The sequence below is a fragment of the Desmodus rotundus genome, chromosome 3, assembly GCF_022682495.2.
Source record: "Desmodus rotundus isolate HL8 chromosome 3, HLdesRot8A.1, whole genome shotgun sequence".
Taxonomy (NCBI): domain Eukaryota; kingdom Metazoa; phylum Chordata; class Mammalia; order Chiroptera; family Phyllostomidae; genus Desmodus; species Desmodus rotundus.
The window spans coordinates 14,218,893-14,232,839 of record NC_071389.1 but is presented as its reverse complement, the minus strand read 5'-3'; the positions used below and the strand labels follow the sequence as shown (position 1 = coordinate 14,232,839).

The 13,947-nt window shown below is 48.4% G+C and overlaps 1 protein-coding gene across 2 annotated transcripts; it reads right to left on the bottom strand.

The window, feature by feature from the left end:
• Positions 1-9,064: 9,064 nt before the first annotated feature.
• On the bottom strand, positions 9,065-13,919 carry RPL11 (ribosomal protein L11). Of its 2 annotated transcripts, none has more exons than XM_045190660.2 (6): positions 13,896-13,919; positions 12,966-13,116; positions 12,046-12,152; positions 10,693-10,824; positions 9,581-9,691; positions 9,065-9,143 (listed from the first exon to the last, which is right to left on the bottom strand). In XM_045190660.2, the coding sequence occupies exons 1-6, from the start codon at positions 13,899-13,901 to the stop codon at positions 9,114-9,116; spliced, it is 537 nt and encodes a 178-aa protein (XP_045046595.1). In that variant the 5' UTR covers positions 13,902-13,919; the 3' UTR covers positions 9,065-9,113. The 2 variants fall into 2 exon arrangements, with proteins under 2 accessions (XP_045046595.1, XP_045046594.2); XM_045190659.2 differs by lacking the exon at positions 13,896-13,919 and adding an exon at positions 13,625-13,684.
• Positions 13,920-13,947: the final 28 nt, after the last annotated feature.

Below are 13,947 nucleotides of genomic sequence, written 5' to 3'. Positions count from 1 at the left end.
TTGTGATCATTCTTTACAGTTGCAAGAAGAAAGCAGGAAACTGCCCTAGGCTCTGCCTTGCACCACAAGGGCCTCAGGATATGGCACCTGTGGGGCCATATCCGTCACAAATCCAAAGTCATACTCACAAACAGCTGCCCCTTTGCCACACCGTGAGCCCAGGAGTGCACTCCACAGCATTCTCGGGAGGAGGGGCCCAGGGAAAAGGCTCTGTCTGGGAGAGAGGCCGGAGCCATTTGCCCAAGGAAACATGGGGCTTTAGCTCTGACCGTCTGGTCTGACAGGGGTACGGGCTGTGGTTGGCACAGCTCCTGGGCCACGTGGCCTCACCCCGTGGGTGTTGCACAGCAACCAGAGGAGGTCTGAGGAAGGACCTTTAAAACACAGAACCCAGGATCCCACGTGTAGCGCTGTCTTGGGTCAAATGGATTGACCTCTCTGAGCCTCACCTATAAAGTCAAACACTAGGGTCATTATTGAGCACCTTGTCGGTGCCAAGTGTTGTGCTTGGGGACCGCTGAATGGTAGCTATGGCAGCTAGCTAGCTAGCACACAGTAACCCCTCAGTAAACTTGAATCTCCTTTTCTTTCTACTTATTCTCAATGAAGTCAATGGGACTTGCAAATTAGAAAGAAATACTCCTTGCTCAAACTCTTTGAGGCATTCCACTTGCTCTGGGGGAGGAGCCTGGAATCCCTTGAAAGGCCCTGCAAGCCTAACCTCCCCTCCCCACCCTGCCCCCACCCTCTAGGTGCTGCGCACACAAACCTGGTGATTCCCCAACTGCACGGAGGGCCTGTCCTGCTCTTGGCCTTCCCTTGCAGCTCCTCCCATCTGCGGAGGTGTGTCCTCCACGCACACCCACCCTGCTTTCACCAACCTACCTCTTCAGGGCTTAGTTTAAATGTCAACATCTTGGGGAAGCCCCTCCTGGTTCCCTAGAGCCCACCCACCAGAGCCAGTTCGCCTGCCTGTCTTCTCTCCCAAGGTCAGGCGGCACTCCGTGTGGTGCTCACCATGTGTGGCTAGCGTGTGACTATTTGTACTGCCTTGTTTTGGTTAAATATGAGTTAAATCTTTTTTTGTAATTCTTAATTACTTCATTTTCTTCTTCAAGATTGGGTCTCAAGTTCTGGCCGGGTAGCTCTGTTGGTTAGAGCATCCTCCAGATATGCCAAGGTTGCAGGTTCTATCCCTGGTCAGGGCACATAACAAGAATCAACCAATAAATGTATAAACAAGTGGAACAACAAACAGATGTTTCTATCTCCCTTCCTCTCTCAAAAAATAAAAAAATAAAAAAAGACTGGGTCTGAAATGTATTACTTTTTAAAATTGTGGTAAAATATATGTACCATGAAACTCCTGATTTTCTGTCCTGAAACCTCCTCCTTTTGCAGTCTTTCCGCACTGGGAACTAGCACGGCCATTGGCCCAGCTGTGCAAGCCAAGAACTCAGGACACCCTTCTCTCAGACCGCTTTTCCAACCCACCCACAAATCCTGCCAATCCACTCTCCGAACAAATGCGGACTCAACTATCCAGAACCCCGCCCTGCTCACCCCATTTTCACTGCTACCAACCTAGTCCCAGCCGCTCACTCTCACTTCCTCATCCATTCTTTGCCCTACTGTCTGCTCTCCTCACAACTAACCTTTTAAAAACATACATCATGCCCTGGCTGGTGTGGCTAAGTGGGTTGAGCACCAGTCTATGAACCAAGAGGTCGCCGGTTTGACTCCCAGTTGGGGCACATGCCTGGGTTGCGGGCCAGGCCCCTGGTTGGGTTTGGGGGCTTGTGAGAGGCCTTTCCCTTGCACATCAATGTTTCTCTCCCTTTCTTCCTTCTTTGCCCTCTTTCAAAAAAATAAAATCTTTTTTAAATAAAGAAATAAATAAAGCATAAAAACATACATCATGATGTTAGTGTTTGTTACTGGTGATGTTAACCCTGATCGATCCCTTGGTTAAGGTGGTGACCGGGGTACCTGGTGGTGTTCCTGGGCCTCACCAACAGGAAGAGCTAGGAAATGTATGCATTTACACTAACCCCCCCCCCCCCCACACACACACACTCATCTCCGTATCAAGTTCTAGCCAATACTGCGTCTCTCATCCAGCACCACCGGGTTCTCTCCGGCATTTCCCCTTTGCGTACTGGTCATTCTCTGGTTTACTTCTTTTTCAACACTAGGACACCTGGTTCTCATCACCCACAATATATTTACTTATTGCTCAATAACCAGGATAAGTAAAAAGCAATTTCAGAATTTCTAACTTAGACTCCTCCTCCTCTCTTCCCCTGCCCCCACTGTCATCAACAAATTTACCAACTGGAATACGGGTTTGGGTGCCGCTCCTTTGTCTTTAGCCTTACGGTTCCCAATCAAACACTATTTTCCAAAGTCGCTGAGGTCAGATCCTTTCTCCTCCTCCTACTGTTCAGTAACTTATCTACATCACATGTCCCCTGGTAATGATGCACTGAGAAGGCACATCACCTCTGCGTTCTTCCCCAAAATGCACTAACTCAGTCCAAATGCGAGAGAACACCACACAAACCCACACTGAGGGGTATTCTACAAAGCAATGGATTGTATTCTTCCAAAGTACCCACGTCACGAAAGAAAAGGAAAGACTAAACACTATTGCAGGGTGGATGAGACTAAAGCTAAGTGCAATGCGGGACCCAGGCTGGATCCTGGAACAGACAAGGCCATTAGCGGAAAAGCTGGTGAAGTCCACAAGTCTGTAGTGTTGTATCAACTCCAACTTCTGAGTTGGGATCATTTTACTACGGTTACAAAAGTCATTACTATCAAGGGAAACTGGGTGAAAGGTATACAAGAGCTCGCTAATTTTTTAATTGGAAATTTTATTGAAATAATTGTAGACTCACATGTGGTTGTAAAAACATAGATCCCTGTACACTACGCCCAGTTTTCCCTGATGCTAATATATACTTTTTAAGATTATTTATTTATTTTTAGAGAGAAGGGAAGGGAGAAAGAGAGGAAGAGAAACATCGATGTGCGAGAGAAACATCAATTGGTTGCATCTTGCGTACCCCCAGCTGGGGACCTGGCCCACAACCCAGGCATGGGCCCTGACCAGGAGTCAAACTGGTGACCTTTTGGTTTGCAGGACAATGACCAACCCACACTGAGCTACACCAGCCAGGGCACCAATGGTAATGTTTTTGAAAAAGTATAGTATAATATCATAACCAGGATGCTAATATTGATAAAATCAATCTATAGAAAACACAACATTCTGGAGGGATAGGAAACTTTTTGAGAATTATACTTCCATCTAATTATGTCCAAAATATGTAATAAAAATAAGAAAAAAAGGACAAAAAAAGAGAAAGAGCAAGATACAAAATCAATTATAACTGGGGTGGAGGGGAGCTTTCGATACTCACTGATTATGTAAACCCAGGACTACAGCGCTTTGTAGAGCTATTACATTCTCCTTTCAGTTTCTGCCTGACCTTTTCCTTCTCCTTGGATGAGTAATTTCTACAGCGGATGAAGATGATGAAAACAAATGGCTCTCCCTCTCTGCCGCGGAGTACACAGTGCTCTGCCCACAGAGGCCACCTCACACCAGGGATCCAAGTCTGCAGAAGCTGACCTCCATGCTTCAGTCAAAATTGGTTTCTGTCTCAGAAACCATTTTCCTTGGACTGCTTCATTTTCCCTTCACCTCCATCGCCCTCACTAGCAAATGATTTTCACAACAGACACTGGTGAGGGTGTCTCAGCGAAATCGCAAATTAAAATCTGCTATGAACTTTCGGGGCTGCTTGCAAACAGCAGTAATTTTGACTAAAATTTGCAAATCCCAGGTTATCACTCAGCTAGCTCGACTCGCCATCCCCTCTCCAACTCCCTCACTTCCGGCCCCATCGTCTCATGTCAGGAACGGGGTGAAACACTCTGCCTCTGTCCCGTCTCTGTGCGCCGCTGCTAGGGTGACCCTCCTAAACACGGAGGGAACTGACGATAGTGACTGCTGGTCTCATTGCGTCTCTCACCTTATTTGTACTGCTCGCAATAACCAAGTCAGGTAGGAACGTGTGTCCCTGATTACCAGATAAAAAAGAAACTGAATTCAGAGAAATAAGAAATCCAAGATGAGTTTGTACATCTTGGTGCACCCAAGTCTGGTGCACATTGTACAGCAGAGTTTTTCAAAAACTGCACACTTAGCCCTCACCAGTGTGGCTCCGTTGGTTGGGCATTGTCCTGGAAAGCAAAGGGTCAGTGGGCTAATCCCAGGTCAGGGAACATGCATGGGTTGCAGCCGGGTCCCTGGTCAGGACGTGTACGGAAGGCAACCAATCAATGTATCTCCCTCGCATCAATGTGTCTCTCCCTCTCTTTCTCCCTCCCTCCTCCTCTCTAAAAATAAAAAATAAAAAAATAATAAAATGCAAAAGACAGAAACACACTGTAGGAAACCACTTCCAGACAGCCACCACAGTGTTGAAAGGGTCGAAATCTTGTTACCAAAATGTTATGTTTACCACGGTAACTGGGGGAGTCCAGAACATTATTTTCTGCCTAAATTGTTGAATGCTTTTGCCTTTCAAGCTACTTTCAGAAACTAGGTAACTGATGTATTCACCACATGGCAAATCAAATCAAGTGACAAATGTAATTACATAGCATCTTAAAAGTTACTTAAGCTCCTCAATTGGTACAATCACAACTCACCATTTTGTTCAGATTTGTGAAAACAAACCATCTGCATTTGTTTCCTAACCTCTCCGGTACTTGCACCTTGAACAGTCAAGATCAGCCTTCCTGGTGCCCCTGGGTGCCTTGGGCTGGATTCCCCTCAGACAATTACAAACTGGTTTCCATAACAAGCTGCTCTAAAAGTGGTTCTGTACCCCCAGGCACCAGCTAGGTCCCTAGCGGTAGGCAGCTTAACCTGTTTGTGGGTGGTTTGTGGGCCTAGACTTCACCACTCACCTAAGAAGCTGGGGCCTTAACCCTTTAGGACGCAGGCCTCTGACGGCGTCCTCATGTGGTCCGCACGCACGGGCTGGCTGGAGCACTTCAGCCCGTGTGTGGGGTTTAACAGATTGGGACTAGCCGGTGGTTAAACTTTAGCAAAACGAAAAAGCACAAGATTCAGAAGATAAAGGGTCACGCACAAAACCCAACAGGCGTCTGCTCTACAGGGCCGGAAAGACTGCCGTTTGCCTGTCAACTTGCCTCTGCCACGAGGCTAGCAGGGGAAGCAGAGAAATGAGAACACGCGTGACCTTGCCCAGCTCAGCACTGTCCACTATACCACACCCTCTAACGGCTTGAAGATACCACGCAAGGACCTTACGGCTGCTGGACAGAGGGCCAGGCAGCGGGACAAAGAGAGCCTTTCCCGGGCAGCTCTACGGACCTGACATTCCCGACACTGAGTGCTGTCTGCGTAGACAAGGCACTGTGTCCTGCACATCCCGAAGATGGCAGATTACAAAGCCACTGTAACATGAGAACATAATTAAGAGGAAAAAAGCAAATTAAAATTATAGCTAGTTTCAATTACGTTCCAAAAAAAAAAAAAAAAAAGCCTAGCCCTGCCAGCTGTGGCTCAGTTGGTTGAGCATCATCCCACAAAGTGAAAAGGTCGCCAGTTGAATTCCCAGTCCGCACACACACCTAGGCTGCAGGTTCAGTCCCCGGCTGGGGCACCTACAACATGCAACTGATCAATGTTTCTCTCTCACATCTCTCTCTCCCCTCCCACTCTAACAATAAATAAAATCTTTAAAAAACAACAACAACAAAAAACCCTACAAGGTAAACCCAATTAGCAATGTTTGCTAGCTACTGTTTCCTTTGGGGGAGAGAGCCTACTGTCCTTAGTCCTGTGACTGTCACGTATGACTTCTGATTAGTTATTTAGCATAAACAGTCCTTGTGAACTTGATATTTTCTATTAACAGTTCAAAACAGTAACATATGCATGTACACACGATTTTCTCAGGTTTTGATTACATCTTTGAAGAGAAAGCTCTACTACTCTCACCTGGTTTTTGACCTCTCCCTTTTAGCCATCCTATGTAGATAAAAATGCCAAGTACAATGAGCTAAGTGGCCTCCCCAGTTGTGCCCAATTTCCCCCCTTCTAGTGTCCCACTGCACCTGCCAGAGCCTCCACTGGTGGGTTCTGGGATCTGGCCCCTCACTAGCCTGATCTAATCGACTTCTCTCCTCTCCCCTTGCTCGTTCTAGTGTATGGTCTTCCTGCTGTTTCTCAGTCGGACTGACCAGGACCCCCTAGTGTTTACACAGCTGACTGGCCCCAACCTGTCTGCTGCTGAAGTACCGGTGACCACCCTGTACCTACCCCACAGCACTTCACATAGTTGTATCCTCCCCACGTGGCAGAATGTTTAGCTACCTGACCTCTAGGCAATCCAAACACCAACCCTAGTAACAGTGATCATCGGAAGGCCACAGCCACCAATCTTCAAATACCCCAGGATGAGGGTAGGTGTTATTATTGCCCTGGAGGGTAACTACAGGACTAGACATTCAATCGGCAAAGTAACACCCAGTATTTCTGGGCCTAGCACAGGACATAGACAGATGCCCACCCGGGACACTTATTCTGCAGACAACCCCCATGGGACATGGGGGCACAGGGTCACTTAACATGGACCAAAGTTTTCATGGGTAGCAGCTGAAGAAATGAGAATAACCACACAGCAAGAATTTCACAAAACTAAATTTATTTAAGAACTCCCCTGGGATATCATACCCGCCCCAGGTTGTTCCGGCGTTAGTTGTGGGCAGTGCTTCTACACTCTATTTAGTGTGGGCATACAAGTCACCCGCAGATCTCAGTAAAAGTTCCGCACGCAGAATCCCATCAACTCACTAGCACACTCAGCCCAAACGTCAATGCTTGAGGCCTAAGGGCAGGATTTGCTTGGGACCAAGCTTTAGCCACAGCAGAGGGTGAGCTCTCCTGGTAATGACTGCGCTGCTCTGGCTAGGGACGAGCGCCCACCTGCTCCGGTCCCCAAGAGGTTTGTTTCATGACCCACCTCGAGTACTGCTAGAGCTACGACTGAAATCCTTAGATGCCTGGAATCTCAAGAGTCCTTTTCTGACTGGGCCAGGAACCCAGGCAGTTTAATTTTAAAATGGGGAAGTCACCCCAACCCTGTGGCTCGCTGGTTGGAATGTTGTCCTATACACGAAAAGGTTGTGGGTTCGAGCCCGGGTCAGGTACATGTGGGAGCCACCGATGGATGTTTCTCCCTCCCGAATCAATAAACATATTCTCAAGTGAGGACTTAAACAAAAGGGGGGCAGACGGGTTGATGCTGTTAAAATTAAATAGTAATACTAATGAAAACAGGCTACACACAGCAAGTGGCTGCCAGTCAAGTACACAGACAGGAGTAACATTAGAGGGACTCCCACTCCCCACACGTTTCTGCGATGCTTTAGACAGAACTAGCAAGTGCTCTCCATCTCCGTGTAGAGCATGCTGACTCCCCACAGCACCCATCACCCCACACGTTAGCGAGACGCTCGCCAGGAGTTAGTCTGTTCTCGCCCTGGCCAGGTAAGCTCAGTTGGATAGTGTCATCCTGATTCGCCAGGGTTGCGGGTTCGATCCGTGGGTCAGGGTGCGTACGAGAGGCAACGAATGAATGCATAAAGTGGAACAACAAATCATTGTTTCTCTCTCCCTCCCTCTCTCTAAAATCAATCAATAAATTTTTTTTTGAAGTTTATTCTCAAAAATATTTATTCCAGCAGTAGTTGTTAGTGTAATTACAGAAGTTAAAATGAGTTAGGCTCCCCCTCTGAAAAGGAAGCTGAATCACAGGAAGCAAGACTCCTTCACAAGTTTTCACTCCACTTACAAGGTGATACAGCCCTGGCCCTACAGGAAGGTTGAGAACGAGTGCACACCAACATTCTAATACAAAGTACATGATCCCTACTTTAACCTACTGAGTCTGGTCCTGTTGGATAAGAAGACTTTATTATCAGGAAGACAAAATAAACCACATTTCCATAAAACATTAGGCACACCAGGCAAGCGGGGTTTTAAAAACACCTACGAAGACAGCTAACAGGTGACAGAACAATGAGCAGCAATGAGAAGCGGCCCAAGGACAACCGAACTCGTTAGTCACAGCAGAGCAGGTTACTAAACTTTATTCACATGTGCTCAGAACGTAAACCCAGGAGTGACGGCTGTGAACCCCTGGCCAAGTATTGTGTTTATGGTCAGAGAAAGAGTGGCTTTTGAACGTCACTGCTTCAGTGACCTGGAAATGTACAAGCAGAGAAGTGCCACTTCCATGCCAAAGCAGGGCTGGGGGTGGGCCAGCCAACTGGTGAGGAGAAACATTTCTCCGAAACACAAAATTCACCCTTTCTGAACACTGTGTGCCTGGTCCAAGTCTAGACCCTGGGAGGGATATTACTGTTACTATTGCCTCCGTGATACAGATGAGAAAACCGAGGCCGAGAGATTAACTTGTTTTAGGTTAACATCTAAAAGACAGGGTGGGAAATTGAATCCAGGCAATGTGCCTCCAAGACCACCCTCTCCTACACTTACACAGCCTCTCAACAGCATTAGAGACTCATTTTAAAGGAAAACTGAGTGAACAGTTAAACCAAAAGTTAACCCCAAGCATCACACCAAAGCCTGTGATCCCTTCACCAGACATCAGTGTTAGTAAAATCTCTAGTGAAGAAAAGAATCGGAGTAAAGGGGAGCCTCCAGGAACGTGGGAGCACTGCACCCCACCTTTAATCAAGGCTCTAATCCCAGCCCCAATCATACCTTCCCCTCTAAAACCCACTTCCAATGCCTACTGCACCACAGCCTATCAACAAAGGTGCGGTGGGCACAGGCAATGCTGGGAAGCTCAGGCTTAGATGTGCCAGGAAACACGGGCATCCACTCAGAGGAAGACGGGGTTGTTACCAGCTATTCCCATCGAAGCTTTAAGTCGCTTGAAGTCCAAGGACTTGAATATGGCCAGGCTCCTTTCATAGAACACACACAGTAACGTACATTTCACTGAAAATTTTTTATTGGCCTTTTGGATAGAAACAGGAATTTATTTGCCAGGAAGGATGATCCCATCATACTGAAAGAGAAGAGATTTTATTTTTTTCAGAACAGGAGGCAACAGCAAAGATTGCAGCAATGGCTAAAGCTTCATCTGAGAATTCAAACCTGATACATGAACTTGGCTCTGAGTCCCACACCCATTTTGGACTAAACAAGAAGCCGGCCAGTTTTAACAACTGCTACACTGTGCTCAACCGCACTATAAACTAAGAAAAAGGGGGCTCTTGTTAAAGCTGTATTTTCCCCCTTTGAGCTACCAAGCACTCACTGGGGTGGGAAAAGGCTGATTCTGGGTGTTCTTTTAAACCATTAACTCTGGAAGTCCCCACTCGCCAAGCTGCCCAAATATTCTACCTTCAAAGCTACCCACCTAATGGCGATGGATTCTGCACCCCCAAATCCCAACTCCACTCACCACATTCCACCATTTCACCTGAGATAAATCAACTTTACCTTCTGTTGGAACCAGCGCATGGCCTCCTCTTTGCTGATTCTGTGTTTGGCCCCAATGCAGCCTGTCCTGCGTTTCTTGTCTGCGATGCTGAAACCTGGCCTACCCAGCACCTGCCCAGGAATAACCAACAGTCACCCAGCCAGCTCAGGGTCAAGAGCAGACAGACAAGACTCACACATCGGAGAGGCCAATCTTCAAGAGCCATTGGTGGCCCAGTGAATTCTGGACCCTTGATCTCAGGGTCTGATGGAACTGTGACCAGCATCCGGGACGACACATCATTATAGTTTAGGTTTGCTTTGCGGGCTGGAACTCACTGCACCTGCCCCCCTCCCTACCTAACTTCCAGTGGTAGCTAAGGATTCGCCACTACTGCTTCCCAATCTCCAGAGCACTTTTATTCTTAAAAATAGTATTAAGAACAGTCTTATTACACGAGCATTGTAGAAAACTTAAAACTCTGAGAAGCACAAACACTTCTCTCCTTCCACTTCAGCTTCAAAATCCTTAAACTGGGTTTGTTGTTCCCAGATTCCCAGTGAGCACCCAACGCTCATTACTATTTGGACACTCAAATCTAACGAGGGTGCTGTCATCTTTCAGGTCTTCTGGTTTTTGCTATTTAGTGTGATGGTTGGACCAAAGCATTGCAGTAACACAGTCATTCCTCCACTGAAATCCCCACCGGATACAAACCAGCCACATCACCAAACCCGCCCTCAGGATGGAAGCCCCGCCCAGAGGGTACAAGGAGCCCGGAGGAGCCCTCGAGAGCCTCAGTGCAACCAAATGAGGTGCCCAACACCATCGTTCAAATTTTCAGGTCCCTGGCTAGACAAAATAGCTTCGTCATCCACCCTTACGCCCGTGCCGGTGGTTGCTACATCCTAGTCTTTAAGCTTCACGACAGCAGTGATCTTGTCCATCTAGCTCTGTGCTGCCTCCCTACACCCGTCACAAACAAGGTCCATCTTCCAAAGGGAAAGACAAAGGCAGACAGCACTCCAAGCTTCAACCCAACATCTGAACATCACAACAGCACGCGTGAAATAAAGCAGCAGCAGACCCCACACCCCTCACACACAGAGTGGGAACCAGTAAGCGTGCATACCACGTAGAAGTCCAGGCCATAGATACCGATGCTCGGGTCATATTTGATCCCCAGATCGATGTGCTCCTGGATCCCGAAACCGAAGTTGCCAGTATCTGAGAAGTTGTTTTTTCTTAACTCATATTCCCGCACCTGAGGAGACAAATGTAGCAATCACACTCCTTGTCAATGCAAATTCCCCCGAAAGAACTAGCTTAGCTTGCAGCACCCAGCACCCCAGAAATACAATTTGGCCAGAAACAAAATTAGATTTCCCCACTACACCAAGTCGCATCCCAACTATGGATTTCACAGAGCTTTCCCAACTTTCAAAGTGCAGGGCAAAACCCAGAGACAGCATCGAAGAGCATATAGTTCCACCCTGCCAAATGCAGGGTTAAACTTCTCTAAGGAAGAGCCCTCAGAAGTGCATACACACACACAGATGGCCAACAGGGACACGAAGAGGTGCATCACTAACCGTTAGGGAAGAGCAAATCAAGACCACGATCAGGCGACACCTCGCACCACCCAGAACGGCTACCACCAGAAAAGGCAGCAAGTGTTGTCAGGGTGTGGAGGACAGGAAACCCTGGCACACTGTTGGTGGGAACGTGCACAGGTGCAGCCACCGTGAAGAAACAGTACGGAGGCCCCCCAAAAATGAAAAGACACACGCAACCCCATGTTCACTGTAGCATCATTTACAACAACCAAGATATGGAAACAACCTAAGTGTGCAATGAGGGTGAACGGATAACAATGTGGCATGTGGTCTCGTGCACACACAACACTACTGGAATTACCACTCAGCCAGTGAAAAAGAACGAAATCTTGCCATCGGCAACAATGCTGTGGACCTTGAGGGTATTATGCTCAGTGAAGTAAGTCAGGGAAACACCATGATTTCACTTATACATGGAATCTAAAAAAACCCCAAAACTCCTACTAGATAACAAAGAACAGATTTGTGGTTGCCAATGAGGGGGGCAAAATGGGGGGGGGGGTGTCAAAAGATACAAACTTCCAGTCATGAAACAAGTCGGTCACGGGGATGTAACACCCACGATCACTAGAGTTCATAATATTGTGCTGTGCGTTTCAAAGTTGCTAACAGAAAACTCTTAAGAGTTTTCTCATCACAAAAAAATATTTTTAACTTTATACAGTGACAGATAGTAATTAGGATTATCGTGCTCATTTCAGTGTATGCAAATATCATCCTACTGTACGCCTAAAGCTAATACAATGTTACATGTCAATTATGCTTCAAGAAAATACAGTACACTAGTTTAACTAAAGCCACTGTAAGTATCTGCATGCGTGAAGCTGGTGCTCCTTAGCGTTATTAGCCCACGACGGGAGCAGCCTCACCTTCAGACCTTTCTCCAGGATCTCTTCTGCCTTAGCCCCACGGACCGTGCAGTGCACGGCAATCTTTTCATTTCTCCTGATGCCGAAGGATCTGACGGTGTATCTGGCTGCAGGCAGAGGGTGACAAGGAGTCAGGTGTTGCCATATTCCCATCGCCTAGTCCCCAGAACACCATCTCCACGACTCCAAACAGGTAGTAAGAACCTACTAGCCACACTCTAAGTGGTGGAGTTTTAACCAGTGTCACCTACATCTCTAAACTGGTTTCATCTGTAACAGAAAATAGATCCCCCCACCCCAGCTTCCAAGTCACTCAGCCACATTTAAGGAATGAAGAGCTCGTCATAATGTCAAAGCCTAGGGAAGGGCAAGTTCACAACCAGAATAGGCCCCTAAAAAGAAAGATGATCATTGTGTCTACAGAAAACAAAACCTTAGAATAACAATAGCTGATGTTCACTAAAACCTTACTGTACTGCCATCCGGGTTTAACAGTGGAGGTTTTGAGAGGCTCACTTGCATTAAGATCACAGTTGGTAAAGCGAGGTGGCATTTGACCCCAAGGACTTGCCCATCCCCCTATCCTAAAGCAACACAACTTTACCCCGTTCTCACCAAGCCTAGACAGCGTTACCTGCCAGTCAGACCCACTAGCACTCACTGCTTCCCCAGCATTTCCACCCTACCCTCATCCCTTACTTGGAAAATCTTTGCTTGGGGGCCAGTCTTAGTCCCTGCTCACATAAAACCTGTACTCCAATGCCACAAGCAATCATAAAAGGAAGATACTTCTCGGGCAGCTCGGGAAGATGATGTTTTTAAGGGATGTCAACTGTCAGTGTCAAAACGGGCACGTAACAGGCTTGAGAGAGACACCCAGGCATGGCGAGCCTCCAGCCCCCTTCACGCCTGCCACTTACCTTTGGAGAACACAGGGGTCTGGCCCGTGAGCTGCTCCAGGACCTTGGCTGCCCGGGTCAGTCTGTCCCCACTTTCCCCCACGCAGATGTTGAGACAGAGCTTGCGGATGCGCAGTTCGCGCATGGGGTTCTCCTTTTCGCCTTGATCCTGCTGTAAGGAGGAAGCACAGCGGTCAGCACACTCAACCCGCCACAGCTGCGAGCCCGGTGTTTTTATACTGTGCACATTTATTCCTGCTCATCCCAAATCGTACCGAAAGCCCTAAAAATTTAGTGTCACTGTGTTTGCTGGGGAGGCACGGAGGAAGAAGACAGCTCGGGATCTAGTTTCTTCCTCCACGCACGGAATGGGAGACCAGGAACTGACAGCAGGTACCGAGTGTCAAGGTTACAGACAACAAACACTGAGGGTGAGCCCCAAGAGGCTCAACGTGGAGGGTGACAGGGAGCGCCCCATTATAAGGCCGATGGGATAAAAGAGGATTGATGAGGGAGGAGGAAACACGTGGCACCACGGCCGCAGCCCATTCCGAAACAGCCCCGCGGCTGCAGCCAAAGGCCGGCCCCTTCCCTTAGCGGAGGTCCCGGCGGAGGTTCCCTAGCACCGGCCAAGTCTCACGTCCCCGGGACCGGACACAGGTCCACCCCGTGGCGCAGACCCATTCCTTCGAGCCGCTCGCTCTCGCCGCAGCCCACGGGCCCATGCTTCTGAGCCTTCCGGAAGGCTGCCCCGGGCCCGCTCCCAGGAGCGTAGGTGAGGGGCGAAAAGGCCGGTCCCGCGCTCTCGGCCCGCAAGGCTCTGAAGCTGCAGCACGGCCAGTACCGAGGGCACCCTGCTCCTCGGGCCGCGGACGAGGGGCCCCTCGGACGCTCGGCCGGCCGAGGATGGAGGCGGATGAAGGGACGCTAAGCCGAGACTCAGACACTCACCGCCATGATGAGAAACAGGAAGAGACAGTGAAGTTTCCGGAGCAGGGCCTTA